This window comes from Lissotriton helveticus, chromosome 6, assembly GCF_964261635.1.
Source record: "Lissotriton helveticus chromosome 6, aLisHel1.1, whole genome shotgun sequence".
NCBI classification, from domain to species: domain Eukaryota; kingdom Metazoa; phylum Chordata; class Amphibia; order Caudata; family Salamandridae; genus Lissotriton; species Lissotriton helveticus.
The window spans coordinates 1,629,894,761-1,629,921,145 of NC_136067.1; the positions used below are offsets into that span (position 1 = coordinate 1,629,894,761).

The window sequence follows — 26,385 nt, forward strand, 5'->3', positions numbered from 1 at the left end:
CCCCAATCCCTACCCCTGCTCCCCCTGCCTGATGCCATTTCTGCACAGAACTGCCACTCCAGCCGTTTTGGTGATTGCCGTGGCCCAGAATTGGAGAGGATATTTAGGATGTGCCATGCGTGGAATGTCTATTTTTAAAAGATGGGTTTTTTGGAGAAAGACAATGTCTGGGTTGTGTTGGAGAAGGTAACGCCACGTCTGCTGCCGCTTGTTGGGAGAATTAAGCCCCTAAACATTAAGGGATATAACTTTTAAAGGGCAGGGGAGAGCCATAAGTGTGCCTGATCCCAAATTAGTCCATCATGCCACCACAGAAAGCAGGTCGGGGTAAGGAGAAGGGGGTGCAAGAGCATGCCTGTCCTGTCAAGAGGGGCGCGCCATAGCATTGGGGTCTCCCGTCCGCTGCACCTAGTAGGCAAGAAAAAGTAGGGTAGAAGAGTTAGGTAAGTCGGAAAATATAGGAGTGAACAGTAACTAACCAACATTGGCCAACCGGGCCACACCGTTCTGTTCCAGTCGCGGGACAGCCTGCACCACAAGGGTTGGGTGATCCCAGAGATGTCACTCTCTCAAGAACAAATGGGGGTAGGTCGTCTGACACTCTCGGGTTCGTCCAGGTAAGATGCTCCGGCACCATCTACACTCCAAGCGGGGAGCTGGGGTATTGTCTAGTTCGCTAGAGCAGACAGCAATCCCGGGAGGGGAAGGACGTGCTTCCAGAGGCAAGTCCTGTAGTTCACTGTGGATATGGGAGCTGTCTATCAGGGGGTTGGAGTGCGCGAACCTGCCTCTGACTTATCCCCTTCCAAGGACCCGATATGTTTGATGATGTCCTGCTTAGCCTGCGAAGATAATTGCTCATCAAGAGGTGGCGAGCATCTGCGACGACGCACAGTAGACCAGGACGGTTTGGCTGGCACCCGTGTAGGAGGCGGGAGATGAGTGGGGCTGGCAGGTGGTGATGAGGGAAGTCAGAGTAGTTAAGCTGCTTCTTTGTAGGACCACATCACTCTACGTTTGGACTCCCACTGAAAAATGAGGGCGAATGGGTGCCCCCACTGATATGAGATATCCATACTCCGCAGCTTGTCCGTCACAGGCTTGAAAACACAGCGTCGTCTTAAGGTATTAAGTGGACCCTAATTAAAATGTCTGGGAGGATGCCCGGTCTGCCCGTGGGCCCGGAGACCCGATGGGCCCGATTCAGGGCCGGCGGGGAAGCGTCCTCATCTCCCCAGACCTCGTGGAGGAGTCACAAAGTCTTTCCCTTCCGCCCCAAGAGGAACCCCCCGGATGCGGAGGTTGTTCCGGCGACTCCGATTTTCCAGGTGCTCCTGCTTCAATTACAGTTCTATATGTTGTTCTTCCAGGGTGGCCAGGCATTGCCAGAGTTGTTCCTGGTCCTCCGTTCGGGCGTCGACTGTCTTTTCCAGCCCGTCCACTCGTTCGCCCAGGTCCGTAACCTCTTTCTTGAGTTCCCGAACACAGGAATGCACTTCAGTGCACAGGGAGCCTATTTCGGTCTTTAATTCAGGCATGAATGAGGGCATAAACGCTTGTGTTACCGTCAGTGAGTCCCCTCCAGCCTGCGGAGCCACCTCAGCGGGGGCAGACGAGCCCACCTTGCCCCACATTGCCGCTACAGGATTGTCCCTGGGGGTCACCACTGAGGCGTCTTTGCCCCCTTTGGAGCGTGTCATTGCTAATCCGTAGACGTCCTGCAGAGTGCCAGTCGCAAAGGGCAGCGAGGGTCCGTAGGATTGCCTGCAGAGGCGTCTGGTTGTCAAGTAAACTTGCTACATATCAGATACAGGGGTCCCCTGGGAAAACAGCAGCAGCTGGGAGGCCAGTCGTCCGGTCCCCCCGATGGCCTGTGATGCCCGTCGACGATGTGGTCAGCAATAACCAGAGCAAGCGTGTATCGCACCACCTTTGCAACACAGCAGGGCCTGGGCTTAGTGTTCAAGTGGGTTGGGGCACGTGAAGAAAGCAATAGCAGTGGCTATCCCAGGCCGCTCCACCCCACGCTGTGTTTCCCCATGGCAGGCGCCCTCACAGCAAGGCACCATTACACGCAGCAGGCTACCCGTGGATCCGCAGGCCCCGCACCAGCTCCAAGAGGGTAGGGAAGTCCAATGCAACAGGCCCAAGTACGCAGGCAATTGTGGCCGTTCACAAGATTACAGCAATGCCCGTGCCCGGTGTCTCCCGCTAGGCCCACAGCGTTCCCTCTGGGCCCACGGTGCTTCTGTGAAGGCATGTGCCCAGCCCCCATAGGCTTAGGACAGTGTCCGAGTCAGGCCCAGCACTCGCCCCACTCCAACTTCAAGGAGGCATGTGGGGCCCAAGGCAATCGTTTCAGTCTCGCGGGGACCAAAGCTCCACACAGGGGTATCTGCCGCGCAAGGCCTACAGCACTGCCTCGAGGCCACTCTCTCACCAGGTACTGTCCCTAAGATGGCAGCCAAGTCACCAGGGGGCCTGCAGTCTCGCCACCTGCACTGCGGCTGCTCCAGGGGGTAAACGGGGCTCAGGGCTAAAGGTCCGGGCACACAGGGGGCCGCAGAGCTACCCGGGGTTGCAAAGGGGCCCACTCTAGGGGCACTCTATGGCCCAAAGAAGTTTGTACAGGCAGCACGCTCACCAGGTGCAATATGGCAGCCGTCAGCACCGCAGGTCCCCCAAGGCCAGACGCTCGCACTCAAAGGTAGGGTCTCTTATACCGTCCCCTACCGGGGTCGATGTGCTGCCTCCTCCACTGATCATCTCCGGCGCGGTCAGGGGGGCCAGCCTCCTCCTGCAGTAGGCGGCGACAGCACCTCCACTCCAGCTGTGGGACCGTCCACGTGGCCCCGGCCTGCCGCTTGTGTCATGGCCGTTGGGTTCTACGCCCCTGTCGCTCCGCCGTCCCAGCCAACGCCAAACGCAGTCTCTGGGCTCCCAGGGCACAGGGACAGATATCACCGCTCCTCTGGGGCTCCCCTGCCCGGAGGCCTCAAGATGGCAGGCCCTTCACGCTGTATTGTGCAGCTTGCCGGCGCCTTCAAGCGTTTCTCCCGCACTGCCGGGGAAGGCCCTCCGCGGTCGCCAGGTGCCGGGACTTAGCCCCACCAGGGCCTGTGTCTCATAAGGCGCCCGGCAGAGAACTGCAGGATGGGCCCCCGTCAGGCCAAGTAGAGGCCGCCCGCCTCGTCGGACACCGGGGTATGCTCCCGGTGCGGCCTGTAGAATGCCGCCTCTGATCCTCTCCCCGGTGTCGGGCCAGCCACTCACTCGTGACCCCCTGGGATCTCTACCGCTATGTCGTCTGTCTCTGCACCGGAGGGAACCAGGGAGGCCGCCGGGGCACAGGGGTCCGCCCTCACCGCATCGGGAAAGGACTCCGCTGCAGGTGCCACAAAATGGCGGGCGGCTCCGCTCGTCAGCTGATATCTCACGACAATTGCACTCCAGTCGCCTCCAGGCAGATTTCGGCTCTGCAAGTTGTGCCCCACACTGTCAGCCGTCCGGGCCCCCCCCCCCAAGAATGGCGGCGATGGTGGCCCTCCAGCTCCGCTAAAATAGCTTCATTAAGTAGCAGTCGCAGGGAGCTCTCAGAGGTGCGTCTCACCGCATTGCTGGCAAGACCACGCCCCCCCCCTCGGTATAGTAATTTTAACCCCTACGCTATCCAACACTTTCCCTACTGTTGCACTCACTGGAGTGGGAATAGTAATTTTTACCCCTATGCTATCCAACACTTTCCCTACTTTTACACTCACTGGAGTGGGAATAGTAATTTTTACCCCTACGCTATCCAACACTTTTCCTTCTGTTGCAGTTACTGGAGTTGGAATAGTAATTTTATTTACTCCGCTATCTAATATTTTTTGTATTATTTTAGCTAATGTAGTGTAAATTAATTTAAAAGAATAATTTATTTATTTTTAAATTTGTTACACATATTTATTTAAATGTTATTTATATTATTGTTTTATGTGTATAGATGTATTTATAATGTATTAAAAAAATATATATAAGTTAATAAAATAAATATGAAAACATTAATAAGTATATATATTATATGTATAATGTATTTTTAAATTATATATATTACTTATCATTTTAAAATATCCAACTATGTACACTTTAATTATATGTATTATTTACTTTATTTTACATTTTTTTAAAACTTAAAAACTATATTTTTAACAACGATATTTTTAACAACGATATTTTTGACATCGATATTTTTTTTTTAGATATTTTTGTACTTACCATACTGTTAATAGGATGTCGTTATTGTTGACTTCAATAGTTTTGCTGCGATATTTTTGTAGGTCGATATTGTGACCTTCGATATTTTGTCAGTGATTCGAGCTGGCTTGTGCCTCGTCGCAATAGACCTGGAAACAGCTGGAGCAGTCAAGGGCCTTTGCCAAACTTCCAAAATAGGTCTGTCAAAGCCTCATTGAAGGGCAGAAGAGGCTCACCTACTAAAGAAGATATATTGAGAACCTCAGTCAAAATATTAGATTTAATTTCAGCTGAAGGCAACTGCAGGCCCAGCAACTCAGCGGCTTTCCTTACAACAACATGATAGGGAGCAACATCCTGTGAAATCCAAGTCTTTGGTAAGGAGAGTTCCCATTCTGGGGAAGTAGCCAACCCACTGGCCTCTTGTAGTTCTTCAAATTCGTCAACAGAGTCGACAAACTCTCCCTCCTCCTGTTCTTGTCTATATTCTTCCTCTCCAAGCAGTCTCTGCACATCCCTCCTAGAGCACTGCTTCAGGATCGGCAGCGGCGCCAGACGTGGTGCCGGTGACTACGGCACCGGTGTCGAAGGAGGACCTTCAGGATCAAGCATCGGCACCGATCGAATCGGAGGTGGCGCCGACTCGACAACAGATGGGAGCCAGATGATTTGGAGTGGAAGACTTCCGCGCCGGAACATGCCTTGCCGGAGCTCTAGGCACAAAAGGCACGAAAGACGCCTGAGCATATTGATGTGGAACACCCAAATTGAAGGCCAATGGACCCACGGGTCCCAAAGGTGCATCAGTAGTATGGGAGGCCCTGGTAAATATGCCACACATTGCATTTAAAAAATGTGTATGATCCATTCCAGGGCCCGGAAAAGGCGGATAAGAATCTGTACCTTCCTGAACAGGATCCACCTGAGGCCGAACTGGAGACTGCGGAGCTGGTGGAGACGGCGCCCGCACAGGCGAAGTCACTGGAACAGGAGAAGACTCCATGGGTGTCGAAGACCTCCTGGGCGTCGCAGTTTCTTTAGGCGTCAAAGAGCCCCTCGACGCAGGCGACCTCGGAGCCTGTGAATTAACCGGAGTCGCTTGAAGAGAAGAAAAAGGTGATGGAGACACAAAGTCTTTTCTCAGACGCCGCTGAGGTGGTGAAGGCGATCTCAAAGCCTTGCCCTTCAAAGAAGGACATCGAGAGCCATGCCTCTTCTTCGACTTCTTGTGCTTCTTGGATTTTGAAGTGTATGAAGTCGACGACTTAAACGTTTTCGACCCCTCTTCTCCTTTTTAGCTTTTGCCATGAAGAGCTTTGCCCAACGTTCTTTTAGAGCCTTCGGATTCATTTTCCTGCAGCACAAACACCCTTCAACGTCATGGTCGGAAGACAAACACCAAAGGTAATCATTGTGGGGATCGGTCATCGACATATGACCGCCAACTCCCTGCAGGGCTTGAATACAGACTTCTCGGAAGTAACCATTTCTCAAAATACTCGAAGAAACAAAGTAATCACTAAGAAAACGGAGAGTCCCAGAAAAAAACGTTACGCATCGACGGCGCGGAAAAGAGAGAACTGGCGTCAGCACGCCGACGAGGTCTTCTTATGGCTTCGATGACGTCATTCGGAGTCGCGAGCGGAGCCGTGCTATAATGACGTCCTAGTCGATGTGGGAGAGGGAGAGCTAGGAAAATAATTTCTGCAGAATGCTGACGCAGGGGGTTTTCAATCACCCATCCCAGTTAGCACAATTTGTGTTTGCCATTGGCCCTGGTCGTGTGGAGGGCTATACACCTTGAACGGAGGTTCTTCTCATTATTCACTGGGGCTCACTGAACATTCTCCCACCTGGATTATATCTTTGTGCCGCTGTCGGAATGCCCAGATAACATTGTAGTGGACTACCTTCCCAGAGGCATTACAGACCATGCACCGCTGAGGCTTGGGTTCAGTGTCCGCCAGGGGGTGTAGAGGGCCACATGGTGGATGAACAGCTGGGATCTCCAGGATGGTGAGGTGGTTCGCGAGCTCTGTATGGATACTTTGCTTTACTTCCAGGAGAATAAAGACTCTGTTAACTCCCAGCTGGTACTCTGGGAAAGCCTCAAAGTAGTCCTAGTGACAAGTCCCAAAACATTATTTCCCGAAAGAAAAAGCTGGAAGAACAAGACATTCTGACCTTCGAGCAGCAGCCCTAGGCCACCCAGGCAGGACATTCCGAGACTTGTGAAGGGAGGTGGGTGCTCCGTCTGGAGGGTCAAACAAGGGAATACAACAACTGAACCCACAACAGTGGCAAACAAAACTTCTTAGTGACCCAAAGGAAGCTGTATGAGGTGGGAGATAAAGCCGGAAGACTGTTGGTGTGGCTCAGCAGACGAGAGCTCAAGTCTCGATGGGTGGAGGAACTGCAGACATATGATGGCTCCAGGATACGAACAGATGAGGGCACAGAGGAGAAATTTGCATGCTCTTACCAAGACTCCTATAGGTTATGGGCTGGGGCTTCGGCGGTGGATATTGAGTCCTTCCTGGGGTAGTTGCCCCTTCTGTTGCTCATTGGAATACAGGGAGACCTTGGACTGAGACTTCAACCCGGAGGAACTTTTGGAAGCCATGGGAATGATGCAGCTAAAAAGACACCGCAATCTAACAATATCCCAGAGGAATTCTGTAAAGAAAAACCTTTGCATTACCGGTCCCCCACATTCTGTCCATGCTCACGGAAAAAGGAGAACTCTCACCAGACCTACATACAGCCACAATAATGGTGTAGCCCAAAAGTGGGATGCCGGGAACCAGTTGCTCCTCATACAGACCACTCTTCCTGCTGAACATAGAGGTAAAGATTCTGGCTAAAGCATTAGTGATCTGGTTGGCAAAAGTGATCCTGCAGATAGTCCATAGGGACATGATGGGGAACTCCACTCCCCTCCACAGCGTGCCACTCCACTCTAAGATACATCACGCCCCCCACTCCACACACCCCACTCCACTCTACTAAACTCCAATGTATCCCAATCCACCCCAGTCTATCCCAACTCCAATCTACCCAAACCCACTCCACTTCGCTACAATCTACCATAATCTACTCCACGCCAATCTGCCCCATTCCACTCCAATCTGCCTCATCCCAATTTACCCACCCCATTGCACACCAATTGACCCCACATCACTTGAATCTACCCCACTCTAACCTGGAGTGTGGTAGGTTGGGGTAAAGTGGAGTGGGGTAGAATGGGTTAGAATGCAGTGAGGTAGATTGGAGAGGAGGTGGAGGAGTGGAGTTGGATAGATTGGAGTCGAGTCGAATAGTTTGGAGTGGAGTCAAGATTGGATAGAGAGAGATTGGTGAAGAGTGGAGTGGGGTAGTTTAGGGTAGAGTGGAGTGGGGAAGATAGGGTGGATTAGAGTAGGGATTGATTGAAATGGAGTTGGGTACACTAGAGTAGGGTAGATTGAAGAGGGATGATTGAAGTGGGGTAGTTTGGAGTGGAGTGAGGTAGACTGGAGTGAGTTGGATTGGAATGGGGTAGAGTGGGGGTGGTCAGGTGGGGTAGATTCCAATGAGTGGGGTAGATTACTTTGTGGTGGAGTGGCATGGCGTGTGGTAGATTGGAGTGGGCTAGATTGGACTGGAGTAGATAGGGGAGGGGTAGATTGGAGTAGAGCAGATTGGGTAGGAATGGGGTAGGGCAGATTGGAGTGGGGGAGAATTGGGATGGAGTGGGTTAGATTGGAGGAGAATGGGATAGATTTAACTGGTGTGTGTTCAACTTGTGTCGGGTAGAGTGAAGTGGAGTTGGGTTGGGTAGATTTGGGTAGCGTAGGGTAGATTAGGGTGGGGTAGATTAGAGTGGAGTGGGGTAGATTTGAGTGTGGCAGATCGGGTGGAGTGGGGTAAATTGTGGTAGATTGTGGTGGCGTGGGGTAGAGTGGTGTGGGGTAGATTGAAGTGGAGTGGGATAAATTGGAATGAATGGGGTAACTTGAACTGGGGTCGATTGGAGCAGAGTGGAGTGGGGTAGATTATAGTGAGGTCGGGTAGAGTGGAGTAGGTTGGATTGGGCTACATTAGAGTTGGGTGAATTGTGGTAGATTGGAGTGGAGTATATTGGTGTGTAGAGTGGTAAACTGGGGTAGATTGGGGTAGACTGAGGTAGTTCGGACCGTGTGGGATAGATTTGAGTGAAGTGTGATAGATTGGGGTGGGGTAGATTTAGGTAGGGTGTGGTTGAATAGGGTTAGATTGAGTGGAGAGGGATAGATTGGAGTGGAGTAGATTGAAGTAGAATGGGGTTGAGTGAAGAGAAGGGAGATAGATTCGAAAGGAGTGGGGTAGATTGGAGTGGAGTGGGGTAGATTGGATCATGTAAGTGGATTGGGGTAGAGTGGAGTGGGGTAAATTGGATTCTACTCTACATATCTACCTGGCTCCACTTCACTCCAATCCACGACATGCCACCCAAATCAACCCCACTCCAGTCCAATCTAACCTACTACTCCCCAATCCTCCCGCTACATTCCACTCCTGTCTACCCTACCCCACACCAGCCCCCTCTGCTTCAATCTACCCTACCACACCCCAAATTACCCTACTACAGTTTACTCTTCTCCAATCTACTCCACTCCAATTTAACCCACCCCTCACCATTCAACCCAACTCCAATCTACCTTACTCCACTGCAATCTACCCAACGTCTTTCCGATTTACCCCACCATAATCCACCCAATTGATCCCACTTCACTCCAATCTACTCCTCTCTGCTCCAATTTACTCCTCTCCACTCTTTTTTCCCAACTCCACACTCGTATCTACCCCACTTCACTCTACCCTATTCCACTCAACTCTTCCCCAATCTACCCACTCCAATCTACCCCAATATATCCCACTCCAATCTACTCCGCTCCAATAGACCCCGCTCCAATATACCCTACTCCAATATAACCTACTCCAACCTACCCTACTCCAACCTACCTCACTCCAACCCAATCTAATCCACTTCACACAATCTACCCCAGTGTAATCTACCCCACTCCAATCTTCCGCCTCTACCCCAACCTGCCATACCATTCCAATTTACCCCACACCACTTCAATCTACCCCACTCCTCTCTACCTAATGCATTGTATTTCACTCCCTTTTTCCCCAATCTACCCCACTCAGATCTACCCAATATATCCCACTCTAATCTACCCTAAACCAATCTACTCCACAAAAAAATATACCCCACCCACTCCAATCCCCTCCACTTCACCCGATCTTTCCCCAATTCAATCTACCCTACTATAATCTACCCACAATCTACTCCACTCCAATCTAGCCCCATCTACCCCACTACAATGTACCCCACCCATCCCAATCTACCCCTCACCACTTCAATCTACCACAATATACAACCACTCCATTCCATTGTACTCAACTATAATCCACCCTATATACCCCACTCACTCCAATCTACCTGACTCCACTTCAGTCTACCCCACCCAAATCTACCCCAATTCACCCCACTCTTACCCAATGTACCCCACTCCAAACTACCCCAATATATCCCACTCCACTCTACCACAATCTACCCATCTCCTATCCACCCATCTCCTATCCACCCCCTCCCATATACCCCACTCCACCCCAATTCAATCTACACCGCTCCACTCTACCACGTTAATCTACCCAAGGCCCCCACTCCAACCTACCCCAATCCACCCACTCCAACCTACTCAACTTCATGTCAACCTACCCCACTCTACTCTACCCTAATATACTCTACTCCAATCTACCCCATCCTACTTCACGCCACTAACTTTTAGCCATTCTGAATAGCAGCCACACTGTTGCACATAATGGATAAAAAACATTTTCAAAGCCAATAGCTCTTGCATAGGCGAAAGGGCAGAGACCTATTGGCTTTGCCAATGCTTTTCATCCTTTATGCATTGCTTCCACACATTACTCTTTTCTTATCCCTCTCTTTTTTTTTAACAGAGATTTTAAAGTCAAAATATTCTCATTTTACTTTGGTTATCTGATACAGATTCTGCTGCCATCAAATCAAACTATTCTGGATCATCAAGTCGGATACTTAGTATGTTTCTATCCTGGAATCTGTTTCTCTATTTTTGTCTTTCCAGTTGCAGGCCTTTTCATGCCACAGTTGAGGAAAATACACAAATCATTTGCAAATGGGCGACACTGTTTAAAAGTAAAGTAATTTTGAAAACTTTGACATACACTAAAAATACTCAGATCAGATGACTGGGGGGGGGGGGGGGGGAGGGTCAGACTGGTTTGCATATGGCCATGTCTGAACTGGGATGGCGGAGTGAGCTAAAGAATGATGATGGATTAAACCCAGATCATGTTGACTGGGGTTGAGTGCTTGCAATATTCAACACTCGTCCATCATCCCCTTTGGTATTGCTTTGTTCGCCCTAAGTTGGCAGGTTATGCCCAGACGTGGGTACCTTGCTCACTTTGCCACTGGATTCAAGCTAGCCTGGCTGATGATGGCTGATTAGCCAGAAACCGGTCCCAGGATGCTTGTTTCCGGTCCAGGGAAGGCATGGCTTGGCAGTTCGTGCTGAACTGTTCCCAGGAGGCACAGGGTCAGACTGATTTGCATATGGCCATGTCTGAACTGGGATGGCGGAGTGAGCTAAAGAATGATGATGGATTAAACCCAGATCATGTTGACTGGGGGTGAGTGATTGCAATGTTCAACACTATGCCATCATCCCCTTTGGTTTTGCTTTGTTCGTCCTAAGTTGGCAGGGTATGCCCAGACGTGGGTCCCTTGCTCACTTTGCCACTGGATTCAAGCTAGCCTGGCTGATGACGGCTGATTAGCCAGAAACCGGTCCCAGGATGCTTTTTTCCAGTCCAGGGAAGACCTGGCTTGGCAGTTCGGGCTGGACTGCTCCCATGAGGCACAGGGCCAGACTGAATTGCATATGACCATGTCTGAACTGGGATAGCGGAGTGAGCTAAAGAATGATGATGGATTAAACCCAGATCAGTTGACTGGGGGTGAGTGCTTGTAATATTCAACACTCCATCCATCATCCCCTTTGGTTTTGCTTTGTTCACCCTAAGTTGGCAGGGTATGCCCAGCTGTGGGTCCCTTGCTCACTTTGCTACTAAATTCAAGCTAGCCTGGCTGATGACAGCTGATTAGCCAGAAACCGGTCCCAGGATGCATGTTTCCGCTCCAGAATAGACATGGCTTGGCAGTTCGGGCTGTACTGTTACCATGAGGTCAAGTTCAGACTGATTTGCGTATGGCCATGGCTGAACTGGGGTGGCGGAGTGAGCTAAAGAATGATGGTGGATTAAACCCAGATCAGTTGACTGGGGGTGAGTGCTTGCAATGTTCATCATTCACTTTAGTTTTGCTTTGTTCGCCCTAAGTTGGCAGGGTATGCCCAGACATGGGTCCCTTGCTCACTTTGCCACTGGATTCAAGCTAGCCTGGCTGATGATGGCTGATTAGCCAGAAACCGGTCCCAGGATGCTTGTTTCTGGTCGAGGGAAGACATGGCTTGGCAGTTTGGGCTGGACTATTCCCATGAGGCACAGGGTCAGACTGATTTGCATATGGCCATGTCTGAACTGGGGTGGCGGAGTGAGATAAAGAATGACGACGGGTTAAACCCAGATCAGTTGACTGGGGGTGAGTGCTTGCAAAGTTCAACACTCCGGCCATCATCCCCTTTGGTTTTGCTTTGTTCGCCCTAAGTTGGCAGGGTATGCACAGATGTGGGTTTCTTGTTCCCTTTGCCACTGGATTCAGGCTAGCCTGGCTGATGACGGCTGATTAGCCAGAAGCCGGTCCCAGGATGCTTGTTTCCGGTCCAGGGAAGACATGGCTTGGCAGTTCGGGCTGGACTGTTCCCATGAGGTACAGGGTCAGACTGGTTTGCATATGGCCATGTCTGAACTGGGGTGGCGGAGTGAGCTAAGCAATGATGATGGATTAAACCCAGATCAGTTGACTGGGGGTGAGTGCTTGCAATGTTCAACACTCATCCATCATCTCCTTTGGTTTTGCTTTGTTCTCTTTAAGTTGACAGGGTAGGCCCAGAAGTGGGTCCCTTGCTCACTTTGCCACTGAATTCAAGCAAGCCTGGCTGATGACGGCTGATTAGCCAGAAACAGGTCCCAGGATGCTTGTTTCCGGTCCAGGGAAGACATGGCTTGGCAGTTCGGGCTGGACTGTTCCCATGAGGCACAGGGTCAGACTGATTTGCATATGGCCATGTCTGAACTGGGGTGGCGGAGTGAGATAAAGAATGACGACGGGTTAAACCCAGATCAGTTGACTGGGGGTGAGTGCTTGCAAAGTTCAACACTCCGGCCATCATCCCCTTTGGTTTTGCTTTGTTCGCCCTAAGTTAGCAGGGTATGCACAGATGTGGGTTTCTTGTTCCCTTTGCCACTGGATTCAGGCTAGCCTGGCTGATGACGGCTGATTAGCCAGAAGCCGGTCCCAGGATGCTTGTTTCCGGTCCAGGGAAGACATGGCTTGGCAGTTCGGGCTGGACTGTTCCCATGAGGTACAGGGTCAGACTGGTTTGCATATGGCCATGTCTGAACTGGGGTGGCGGAGTGAGCTAAGCAATGATGATGGATTAAACCCAGATCAGTTGACTGGGGGTGAGTGCTTGCAATGTTCAACACTCATCCATCATCTCCTTTGGTTTTGCTTTGTTCTCTTTAAGTTGACAGGGTAGGCCCAGAAGTGGGTCCCTTGCTCACTTTGCCACTGAATTCAAGCAAGCCTGGCTGATGACGGCTGATTAGCCAGAAACAGGTCCCAGGATGCTTGTTTCCGGTCCAGGGAAGACATGGCTTGGCAGTTCGGGCTGGACTGTTCCCATGAGGCACAGGGTCGGACTGATTTGCATATGGCGATGTCTGAACTGGGGTGGCGGAGTGAGCTAAAGAATGATGAAGTATTAAACCCTGATCAGTTGACTGGGGGGGGAGTGCTTGCAATGTTCAACACTCCGTCCATCATCCCCTTTGGTTTTGCTCTATACACTAAAAATACAGCATTACACTTAGTGGTGCAGAATATTTGAGACAATTCTCTCCAGAGAAAGAAGACAGCCCTGAAAGATACTGAGATTGAACACCAAATAGCGGCTATGCTGTAAACCAAACAGGAGCTCTGGGCAGCATAATTAAGCAATCAACAATGGTTGGCTGATTCAAAAATGCAAACAGCGGCCAATGAAACAAAGTAATTCTGTCACCTAACAATGGCAACTAAGCAACAAATGTAAAAAAATGATTTTCATCACAACAAGCAAAAACATGAATAAAGGTATACACCATTGAAGTGTCGCAAAGACTGAATTAAAATGCTACACTTGTTTTGCCATAGAAGAGCAGCATACTTTAGAACATTTATTAACGCTACCAAATATTATGTTGAACGGATATCATAATAACCATAAAGTGGCAGAAGGGCTACAATAAAGCACAGTTCACCAGCACTAACCCGTCTTCAATGTTTGTCTTTTTACTGGAAGAAGAACGGGGTAGCAAGAGGAATAAAGTAGCCCCAACTTAATACAGTACCCCAAGTAGCACAGCGCAAGTGAAATCCAGTGTCCCACAAAACAGTTCTGGAAGTAGGGGAGAACTACTCTTCCTCAGAAAAAGGAGACCACAGTTCAAATTACAAAACTACTTAAAAAAGTTGGTCCAAAAGGTATACGTTTCCAAGCAATTCTGAAAGGTGTCCCCCAGCTAAATGTATCATACCCCTACTCGATTTCAAATATCATACATACATCATAAAATAATTATTCCATGAGCTCACTAACTTTGAAAAAGGTACAAAATATCAACAATCTGAGACTGAAATATGAAACTGATAAATATGCAGCAACACCCAAATAATAAGGGTACCTCAGTTCGATCACCGCTGCAGAAATATAACTAATAATAATAATAATACGATGAGAACCAATTCAACAGCACAAAAAACCTCTGAATGGAGCTAAGTGTGAAATCAAGAAGAAAACTAAAAACGCTCAAGCCGTGCATTTGTCCATTGCTCAATAACTGCGCCCTCGGGCCAAGAGTCAGATACATCAACTTTAAGCAAAGAATGGGATTCAAAACATAGAAGATGCCAAAGAATCAAGCAGCATCTTACTTCACCCAAGGTCAGTAGTTTGGCTTAATGAATTTCTCACTGCCTTTTGCATACATTTTATGAACCTGATCCTCCACTTCCTCCATGTACATGTTGTAAAATACAAGTGTAGTCATTATCTACTCCTGAAAGACTGTATTGTGGATTCATGAGAACTCTCTAGTCATAGGCCAATTCTGAACTAGCCAAAAGAAGTGACACTGCAACTCAAACCTCACCTGGAAACTGGGAACAAATTCTGACAATGCTCACATGCTATATTCCATCCTCAAACCGGATGATATAACAGACCGCTCTGTGGAAAGAAAGGTGTACTTAACTTGGGGGTAGTCGGGACCAGCCCACCCTTTATATCTTGTGAATGGGCACGTGAACACCACACAAGAGCTTCATGAATCTTTCACGTCAAGCACACTACCTTTCTAGTGTCGGTGACCACCTCAAGCACACTTCCTTTGTAGTGTATTTGACTTAAATTGTTCGGAGATTAAGTCTATAGATTGATCTGATGTTTCAGTTGGGAGTGTACTTTTCTGTGAAAGCAAATGATAATATGCTGCTGATTTTGAGGCGATGGCGGCTGAAGCAGACCGGACAGACTGTAGATGTTGCTACAGCTGGAATAAAAGCATGAGCCACACCTAAAATAGCCAAGGAGTGAGTGAGTGTGGAGAGAAACCAGTGTTCTATAAAGCATTGCTTCAACTCGTAGGCTAACTATATGCAGCTTTTTACATCCCAAAGACATAGTATTAAGGATTCACACAGGAATGACCAGAACAGATAGATATATATTCATATCATTCCTGACAGACCATCCTTGTCATCAACACTCTGGATTCCCAAAAAGAACAGGAAAACGCAGCACAGTCCGGAATGGATCCTTATAAAGTATATTTAATGTCTTTTTTCAGCCAAGTGCATTGTGCAGAACAACAAAGGCCATACATATATATATATATATATATATGTATATATATATATATATATATATATATATATACACACACATATACATATATATACATATGCATATTTACATATATACATACATATATATACATATATACATACATATATACACATATATACATACATATATACATACATATATATATACATATATATATACACATATATACATATATACATATATATACACACATATATATATACATATATACATATATATATATTTGCCACCAATGCGTTCCTTAGAAGGTGCACTCCATATGTCGGTCGGTGCCAGACAGCGGGGATGAACGTCTCCCCACAAACAATCTTTCACCAAAAAATTAATATTGTCTGCACACGTCCAATTGCTTCTATAAAGGGTTTTTATTCAAGAGACTCAAGGAGCCCCATTCACCTACGCGTTTCGACCGCAGGTCTTGATCACAGTGTTTACCCAATATATATATATACACACACACACACACACACACATATATATATATACACACATATATATATACATATATATATATACGCTCATCAGTGCAATTTGGAAAAGGTGACGCTTACCTTGGGAGAGGTCGAAAGGTCTCTCCCCGTGGAAACAATAATGTGTTCACTTGTTGCTGCTTCAGTCTTTGGCAAGAGCACTGGTGGAGTAGGAGCCTTCCGTTTCATTTTCCTCTCACTCTCTGAATCTTGCACAGAACACACCTGACTGTTAAAAGCAGTTGCCGGTTTTGGTTCATAAAATGGATTAGACCTAATTAAAAACAATGATAAGGGGTTAATTTGAAAATATTTTAATTGCTTTGTTACAAAGTGAGATTTCAGTGTTTATTTTTACATAAAATACACAAACATCTACCTCCTGGAAAAAAGTAACCAATGAAACACTGTTGTCAATTAACATATTCCATTCCCCATCGGAAAACTGGTCTCCTACAACGTATCACAGAACTTCAATCTAAGGTGCTACTGTGTAGTGTCTAATACTGAGGTTCCTGTACTCAAACGACTGGCAGGTAACGGAACCTAGACTGTTCCTTATGCTTTCCCTAGGGGGAAAACCTACCCAAACCTTTCCTTCTGCTATACAACATTTTAAGAAAGGCCAGCACAGTCCATGTTGTCTGTGCTAACCAAGGGATGGGAAGCAATGGCCATTCGTAGACGATTCTATTCAAGTTCAGATTGTCTAGGATAAGAAGAATAGGAACATACACATGTATCATATAGAATACAGACTAACACAACATCCATAAAAAGGGGCACTTTAGGTACTAATGGAGATCAGCCTTTTACAATGTATAACGTGAGTTGTGCCATTTGAAATGTTACATAGATCTCACGGACACTGGGCTTCATGGTGCTGCAATAAGAGGGGGGGGGATAATTTACTACACCTTGAAGACTAAGTTGAGCATTTCAGTGAAGGAGACTCGAGTCTCAAATGTTGCGGGTTGTGAAAAAGCAAACTTCAGGCCCAAAAGATATACAACCTACTTAGTAACATCAGACTAAACACTGACGGAATGATTTATCTTCTGCCACTCTTGTTCAGAGTTGACATTTTTTTTAACTTATTTTCCTGCACCTCCAGAAACAGGTTTTATTAAAATTGTATAGGTCTTTCTAATTAATTCTCAATGGGGTGGCTTTAAAATATCAATGGCATTTTATCACTCTGCTTCAATTTCCCTGTCTTAAACAGGGTTGGTGTTCAATTATTTAGGGATGAGGTGTCCCTCAGTGGAATTATTGATCTCTATGTTTGTATCTGTGGCCAAACCATTTTTAGCAAACCCTGGATATTCAGCTTTATAGTTCTCAATGGCCCTATCGAAATACGATTGCCCCAATCCTTTATCTACAACTCAGATTTGATTGTGCCTACTGCGATGGAGCTGCAGTCTATGCAGAGACAACTATAAGAGTGAACTGGAAAAGACAACTCCAACTAGCTTCGTTGTAATGGGCAAGTCTAAGAGGCATCAGTTTGAGAACCCATACTAGAGACAGATGCCCCTTGGTAGTAAACATAACTGAACATAGCCTGAATGAATCTGACACACAGAATATGATACACATTACATATAAGTACGAAACTAATTATGAAACAGACTGCATGGTTCCCAGTGTCACCACAAACTGTAAAACTAATTCAGTGGAATCTGAAACTGCCCTACCAACTTTGATACTAGAAGGCAACAAAACGTAGAAGAATTGATTTATGTATGCACTGGATTATAGAACATTTAGAACCTGGCATCATCAACATGTAACAGAATGACTGGTTTGAAATATAAGCAGCATTTGTAAACATAATCTGAACAGCATTTGCAATGCAATTGACTGTAAAGTGTTGCGCTATAATATCTACGGAGAAAAGGGTTCGGAGGGACAGGCAAAACTGGTGTGTGGGTAGGTTACTAAGCCAAGCAAGTCTGTAGATCTTTTGAAACCAATCTCTTTCAATATGGGGGTTAGAGTCTCTTTTGGGGTTAGATTTCATAGGTCTTTGTTACAGTTGGCTAGTATGTAACAACTATACACGATTGTTGTGAGGAGAATAGGGTGCAGAGTTGAAGCATACACGAATGAGAATTTACAGCAACTGGATATGGCCTCCATTTTTATTTTTAGGTTTAAAGCATTTTATTGCATTTTGTAAACAACAATACAAACAAGTGAAGACAGCCGTCTCAATGAAATAGTGCAAAGTTCACACTCCAGGAGCGCCTTCAGTAATCAGTTAGTGCAATCAGAACATCCTTCAGAGCGTAGCGCCAGGTGCATACGTGACGGCGACAATTACCAAAAACAAACAGCCCCCACCCAACTCCCTTCCCCCGTTCCACCCCCCAAAACCCCATCCCCCCTCCCCCTGTGCTGTGCGAATGTTCACCCCCACTTCCACTCCTTTGAGGCCGTCGCCTCACACTTCAGGGAATCCTCTTGAACCCGCTAGGTAGAAGGATCGGACAGGGGCGTCAGTCGCAGTAGCCTGAGATATCGGGGACAAGTAATTTCCCTAAATTCTGACTGTAGTAAAGTATGGAAAGGTTGCCACAGCTCCTCAAACTTATCCACCTCCCCCGCCACTGTGAGGGACAACTTCTCCATTCCTAGAACGTGCCATAGTCTATGCAGCCAGCCGGTAGTAGTGGGAAGTGTGGTAGTGCGCCAATAGATGAGTATGTTCTGAATCGCAGAGCCTAAGGCAATCGCTATCAGCCTACCCCTTCTGGACTTCAGAGGATACATCAGGCCATTGGGTAGCCCCAACAGGACATAAGCTGGGAAGCGGGGCAACTCAATGTCAAAGCACCGATCTATTTCATCTAGGATCTCTTTCCAGTAGGGAGTCAGTAGCGGACAATCCCACAGGATGTGTGTAAGAGTGCCTACCTGTCCACATTCACGCCAACAGGTGTTCACAGTGTTGCGATTCATTTCATGCAGCCTCTGAGGTGTATAGTACCAATATGTAGATATCTTAGTGAAGGTTTCAGTGAGCCCAGTGTGGTATGCAGAATGGCGCGCCTGATAGGAGATGTGGTCCCAGTCCGTGTGACTCAGTTCCCTGCCCAGTTCTCGCCCCCAGCGCTCCCGCCCGGGATTGTAAATGTGGAACGGGGGGGTTGCAAGAGTCTGTAGAGATCGGAGATGAGTTTAGAGTCCGAGGTGCGCGTCGCCAGCCACATCTCATAGGGTGTAAGCTTCCGGTCGGCCAGGTCCGGCACCTGAGGCTGAAGCGCCCAATGGCGCACTTGCCAATACCGCATTCGCTCAGTCTCGGGGAGATGGTATTCCTGTCTGAGGTCTTGAAATGAAACGGCACCTTCCGGGCCGTACAAGTGAAACAGAGTGCTGCATCTAGCCGCTCGCCAGAGCTCGAATGCTCCGGGCTCCATCCCGGGCTGGAAGTCGGGATTCCCGACCAGTGGCGTAAGTGGTGACGGAAAGGTGGTGAGTCCCTGCACAGTAGTCACGTATCCCAGACTCGCAACGGGACCCGCGATAAAGGATGTGTAGAGGTTGGGGGGCGGTGAAGCCGGCGCATAAAAGGTATCTCTTGCAGAGTCCTGCCCGCCACTGCTTGGTCTTGGAACAGCCAATGCTTATCCGATTCCCACTTGCTCCATTCTACTAAATACCGCAATTGCGCAGCCTGATAATATATATATTTTTTTTTAAACTTTATTTTTTCAGCAGAATGAACAACAGAATCCCCCCCCAAATCGGCATCGGTAAAAAGAAAAATACAAGTGTACACATGTCATAGCTCCAGTACAGCTTCAGCAGGTGCAGATATAGCAGTAGATACAAATTTCAAATCCTTGGGATGCAAAGCAATCATATACAAGACAACTGTCATTAAGGAATCGTGTGCGTGGTCTTCAGGGCGTTACGCCAACACCAGCCTTCCCTCCCCACCTCCCACCTCCCCATCCTCAGGTCCCGATCCGGCTGAGGAGTACAATTCAGCACTAGTTGCCTCGGAATCGCTGCCACCTGTCCCCACAGCACACATCATTCTCCATGCGAGCAAGTCCTCCTGAAGGCGCTCATCTTTACGCGTATGCTGCATGTGCGTCTCCTCAGCCAATGTCCATTCCCCAACATCCCGAAGCCACAACAACACGTCTGGTGCCCTCTGTCCCATCCAAGTAATAGCCACCCGTCTCCTAGCCAGCACCAGTAGCAGCTGCAACATTTTATAGGAAAGATTCTTCTTCCTAGGCTTGGGGACTAGGGCCAGCAAGCAGTGAAGTGGGTGCCTGATAATATTTGTGTAAATCTGGAACGCCAAGTCCCCCAGATTCAGGTGCCAGCGTGGACAAGGCTCTCTCGAGTCTGGGTTTGCGGCCCTGCCAGACAAAGCGTGCGATGTCAGCCTGAGCCTGCCGAATCCAGCCCTTCGGCGGCTGAAGCGGCAGGGCCCAAAACAGATACAATACATGCGGAAGGATAGTCATTTTCACCGCGGCAATCCGTCCCAGCAGGGACAACGTGCCCCTGCTCCAACGGGTTAATTCCTCCTTAATCTTCCGACTTAAGGCCGTGTAGTTGGCTGTCACCATGGTCGGTAGAGAAGATGCCAATAGTATGCCCAAATAAGGGACCTGGGGCCAGATGTAGGTAGGCATTTACCTGTCGGTAACGGCCGAATTCGGCCGTTACCGACCGGTAAATGGAATTTGAGATGTAGGGGGCATATTTTTACAGAATCGGTAAATTTACAGATCGGTAAATTTACCGATTCTGTAAAATACCGAATCGGTATTTTTACCGAATCGGTAAATTTGATATGTAGGTGGGACTCTTCTGAGTCCCACAAGCCTTACCGAATCGGTATTTTACCATCAAATTCAATTTGATGGTAAAATACCAATTCCGGTGTGCATGCACATGTGTGCATGCACATCTGTGCCATATGACAGGCAGACCTGCCCTTAGGGCAGGTATGCCTGCCACATGGCACCCGAACCTGTTTTGGGGGTGCTAGAGGGTGTCAAAGTGACACCCCCTGCACCCTTGTGAAATTCGGTATTTACCGATTCGGTAAATACCGAATCGGTAATGCCCATTCATTCCTAAGGGCTTCAAAGCCCATAGGAATGAATGGGCATTACCGGTCGGTATTTACCGAATCGGTAAATACTGACTTTTACAGATTCGGTAAATCCACATCTGGATTTACCTACATCTCCCTCCTTATATTTTACCGATTCATAAATACCGAATCGGTAAAATTCGGTATTTATGAGTCGGTAAAATATATTTACCTACATCTGGCCCCTGGTCTGTAGACCAGCGCATGGGGAAGCGTCCCTGTAGCTCAAGTCTCGTGGCAGTGGTCAGCGAGATGTCAAGGGCCGCAGATTTCCCCATATTCATCTTAAAACCCGCCACCGCAGCGAAGGCGTCTAACTCGGCCACGCAGGCTGGAAGCGCCGTTCTAGGATTTTCAAGCATTAAGATCACGTCATCCGCGTATAGACTGATGGTATGAGTATACCGTCCCATCCGGACGCCTGTCGCATCCGGATTCTGACGGATCCTCTGTGCAAAAGGCTCCATGTAGAGAGCGAAGAGCAGTGGCGACAACGGGTACCCCTGCCTAGTGCCCCTCTCAATCGCGAATGGTCTGGAGCTGCAGCCGTTCACCCGCACCGCCGCGGACGGCAGCCTGTAACAATTGAATATAAAGGTACGGAATTTCTCTCCTATACCCACCTTGCAAAGCACTCTCTCCAGATATGGCCAGTGTACACGGTCGAATGCTTTTTCCGCGTCAATTGAAAGCAACATCCGTTCCCCCGGAATACGAGAGGCTTTCTCCAGGATATGGACCACTCTTTTAGTGTTGTCCACCGTTTGTCTGCCGGGAACAAACCCCGCCTGGTCCGGGTCTACCAACCCTGGCAAATGGGGTGCTAGGCGCGCCGCTAGGATCCCAGTGTAGAGCTTGAGGTCCACATTCAATAGGGAAATCGGCCTATATGAGCCACATTCAGTGCGGACCTTCCCCGGTTTGGGGATAACTGAGACCGTCGCCCGGAGTAGGTCGGGAGGGATAGCCCCCGGGTCGGAGAAGGAGTTAAAGAGCCGCGTCAACACCGGTGCCAGCTCCGGGCAGAGCGTTTTATAGAAGAGTGGGGTATACCCGTCGGGTCCCGGGGCCTTCCCCGGCTTGAGTCGGGAAATAGCCGCAATCACCTCCTCAATCCGAATATCCCTCTATATGTGTTCTGCCTGTTCTAGGGTCAGGGCGGGGAGTTCGACTGATGCGAGGTAGTCAGCCTCGGCCAACGCCGAGGGGGGGTCGCCCACGTACAGGTCGGCGTAATATTGACGGAACCCATCTGCAATCTGGGCATCCTCCCGGACCGTCGTCCCGTCGGGAACTGAGAGCTCCTTAACCCGCTGGCTCTGGTGTTTAACTCGAAACTTGTGCGCTAGAAGGCGGCCACACCTGTCGCCCCCAGTGTAAAACGCGTGCTTCAGGCGCAGCGCCGCGTATTCGGCTCTATCCATGTCTAGAGCAGAAAGGAGCTTTCGGGCAGCCTTAAGCTGCCTCCACACCCTGGGGGCACCTGTCCTCTGATGCACCTGTTCCAACTCCCGCACTTTGCCCGTAAGTTCGTCTCTCTTTTGCTGTCTCTCCCTATTTTCTGCTGAGGAAATGGCGATAAACTCCCCGCGGAGCACCGCCTTCAAGGCGGCCCACTGCGTCGCCCGAGTAGTGTCGCCGTTATCGTTGTGCTCTTGAAACTCACAGGTCGAGTTTCGTACAGTCGCTACAACCGATGGCTTATGCAGCAGGGTATCCCGAAGACGCCAGACCCCTCTACAGGGAGGTACCGGCGGTAGCTGGAAGGTGCCCGTCACCGGGGCATGATCCGACAGTGTAAGAACCCCTATGTCGGAAGCCGTCGCCAAGTCGCAGACCGGACCCGTCACTAGAAGATGATCCAGTCTCGCGTAGGTCTTGTGTGCGTGTGAATAGTAGGAGTAGGCCTGAGCCGTAGGGTGAAGTCGCCTCCACAGATCATGCATATCGAGATCCCCCAGCCTGGATTTACTCAACTGTGAGAACTCACCCGCTTGTGGGCGTCGCTGCGCAGATCTATCTAAGGAAGAGTCAAAGACCATATTCAAGTCACCCCCCGGGATGATGGGCCTATCGGGGGTGTTCGCTATGTCGTCTAGGGCTGAGTGCAGGAACCGGTCTTGGTGATCATTGGGGCTATATATCGAGCCTACCGTGAACAACAGGCCACCCACCTTGACCCTGTACGCCAGCAGCCTCCCCCTCTGTTCGGCTACTTTGTGCAAGACCTCCCCTTTAAATTTCCTAGATACTAAGATGGCCACTCCCGCTGTCTTGGTGGCCCCTGAGGAAAAGAGCTGTATGGGGAATTTCAATGACCTCATCCTATGACAGTCTCCGGGTAGGAGGTGAGTCTCTTGTAAGAGACAAATGTCTGCCTGGGTGCTTTCAAGTAGGGACAATACCGCTCTTCTCTTGACTGGGTTGTTCAGCCCTTTCACATTAAGGGTAACTATTTCAAGGGCCATCAGTGACCATTCTAAGGACAACGCTTAATGAGCCTGACTCCTCCCCAGGGACGGCAGAAGTGACAACAGAGTGAATTGGTGAAGCGGGGTGCGGCAAATGCGACAGCCATACAGCACCGCCCCCCGAACTTAGTAGAAGTGGCGTGAGGGCAAAGCAAGTGTAACAGCAATACAGAACCGCACAGCACAGGTCCCGGATCCCCCCCTCCCCCAACCCCCGAACTCCCCCCAAACAGCCCAACTCCCCACATTCCCCTACCCAGTCTAATGACCCGCCCCTCCCCAGTCCCCCTCCCACCAACCCCAACCTCAACCAATCAAAGAACACCATTGTCCCAGTCCGGTCCGCCGCGGACAAGTCTGTGGAAAGGTAGTAGAGTGGACGTCCAGCCACCTCCCACGCCCTCCCTTTGCCCCCCCCCCGGAACCCTCGCACCTGCAGTGATGATGATGCCAAAAAGATCTCCCCCCGGAGCATACTCAGGCCGTCAAGGCCACTTCCCCGGATGATGTGTCTCTGGACACCTCTCGTATTGCACCGTCCATCTCAGCTCGGATCGTGGGCGAGTCGGGTCTCGAAGGCAGGGGCGCGGATCGCCGCCGTCGAACCGACTGCCAGCCCTCTCTGGTGTTGCGGCGGCGGAGAGGCGCGGGGTATCTTCATTCGTCGCTGTGATTCCCAGCACTCCGCAGGTATCCTGAAGGGACCGAAGCTGATGCAGAGTCCCATTCCAGCGGAAAATTAGCCTGAAGGGGTGGCCCCAGGAATATTGCGTGCCATGTTCTCGCAAAAAGTCTGTGGCGATTTTGAAAGATTTGCGTTTCTGCAATGTGATCGTTGATAAATCCTGGTACAGGGCCACTTGATGTCCCCGGAAACTCAGCGGCTGCCGCCGCCGTGCTTCACGGATAATCCGCTCTTTCAGGGGAAAGTCCGGGAGGAAGGCCAAGATGTCCGGAGGTGGCGCCGATGCCCGCCGCGGCAAGCCCACTCTGTGCGCCCTGTCAATTCTCACCAGGAAGTCACCGGGTTCGTCCAGAATGTCGCGGAACAGATCTCTCAAGTAAGCGGCCACATCTTCCCCTTCTGCGTTGGATGGAACACCCCGGACCCTGATGTTATTGCGTCTGGACCTGTTCTCGAGATCCTCAGCATGGGCCTGGAGATCGATCTGTTGGTCTCTGAGCCGCAAGACTTCCTGTTGTAGGTGTGCGATCTCCTCAGCTGAGGGTGCTGAACAGCGACTCTAGGAAAGATCGGGTCACCGGAGGCTCCCCTCCCTCTGCACCCCAAGAGCTAGACGGGGGGCTCGGGGCCGGTTGGGTCCTATCGTGTCGTGGGGCTCCCCTACCCAACATTTCCGGCAGCGTGCGGTCTCCTTTCTTCCCCCCTCTGTTGCCTGACATCGTGCAGGTGAGGGCGTATTGTAATAGGGAGGGCACCTGTGCAGTTCTGGGCGTCCGGTCGGTGTGGGTGCCAAGACTCCCGCGAAAGCAACTTCTGTCGTGTCGCGTCTTGGTCTATCCCCCGCCGGGGAGCTCACTAGACCTTTGGAGCGGCGCTCAAGGATGGCCGCAGCAGTCCACCACCAGCGGCAGGACACCCCTCTGTCCCACGGGGTGAAAGGAAATGTCCGTAGGTGACGACACTGGGGTGCCCCCCTTCCAAGCCAAAGCCAACGCACTCCGTCGCCAGAACACCCACCTCACCCTTGGGTCAATAGACGCAGCACAGCACGCCTGCAGGGGACAAGAGCGCCCTTTCCGCGCCACAGTGAAAGGCGGTGCAGATCAGTCCCCCTCGCGGTCGGTGCACGCCACCGCAGTCCCAGTCCGCTCTGTGCAGGGGTCAAGCGGGCCCCACGTCCCCAAGGAGGCCACTTTTGAGGGTGCTCTGTGCATCAGCCGGGTCCCGGCTCCGTTTAGAGGAGGATGAGGGCCCTAGTCCGTGTGCCGCCTCCGCGACGTAGGCCCAGCGAGAACCACTGCAGAGCCCTGTCAGGGCGGGGGCCACTTGCCGTGCGCGTGAACACCGGGGCTCCTTTGGGTGCTCCCTTACCTCCGCCCGTAACCCCCAATCCCGCGGGGCACCGAGGGGAGGCTCGGGGGTCGGTGCGCAGATGCAGGCCTCACGGCCTATCCGATCCCCGGGCTGGCGTGGTAACCTCCTGCCGGTTCCGGCCTCCTGGACCGTTGGCCTGCGCGTCGTCTCCCCGTCGGGGATCTCAGCCCCACAGCTTCACCGGCAGTTCCTATGGGGTGCGCCTCCAAGCCGCCGGGTCTCACAGCGTCGCCCAGGCCCCACGCCGGTTTTCCGGCCGACACCGGTCAATGGCGGCACAGGTCCCCGCCGGCTCGGCGGCCAGACCCTGTCCCCGGGGCCGCCTCGGTCCGTGGGAAGTCGCTGGGGCCCCAGGCCGGACCACCGGCTGCTCACCTCAGAGTCCGTGGGGCACCGGGAGGAGGTCCAAGGGTCTGCGCGCTGGTATCGGCCCCCGGCCTACTCAATCCGCGGGACGGCGTAGCTGCTCCCCGCCGGTCCCGCCGATCTGGGGCGTCGTCCGGAGCGCCGTCGTTCCGCCGGGGGTCCTGTCTTCCAACCCCACCGGCGGTGCGTGTTGAGTGCGCCTCCAAGCAGGCGGCCCTCACAGCGCTGTCGAGGCCTCACGTCGGAGCTCCGGCGGATCCCGGTCTCCGGCTCTACTTGTCTCCGCCGCTCCGGGGGTTGCACTGGCCCAGCGTGGTACTCAGGGCTACACCGGGGCTCCAAGTCGTGCAGCTGCTCGCCCACTTGTCTAGGGCGCTTCTGCCGCTCGATCCGGGGGAGATCAGCGGTGTAAGGCGGCGATGGGCCTCCGGGTTCGCGGGAGCTCACAAGGAGAGCGTCCTCTCAGCCCGCCATCTTGGCCACGCCCCCCCATTTTTATTTTTAAATG

At 50.5% G+C, this 26,385-nt stretch overlaps 1 protein-coding gene across 6 annotated transcripts in view; it reads right to left on the bottom strand.

The window, feature by feature from the left end:
• EHBP1 (EH domain binding protein 1) overlaps positions 1-26,385 on the bottom strand; it is a 2,232,712-nt gene that overhangs the window by 1,147,539 nt on the left and 1,058,788 nt on the right. For all 6 annotated transcript variants that reach the window (XM_078649460.1, XM_078649459.1, XM_078649456.1 and 3 more), the window contains one exon: positions 15,932-16,124. In XM_078649460.1, the coding sequence (XP_078505586.1) occupies positions 15,932-16,124 (193 nt within the window). The remainder of the gene's footprint in view (positions 1-15,931; positions 16,125-26,385) is intronic.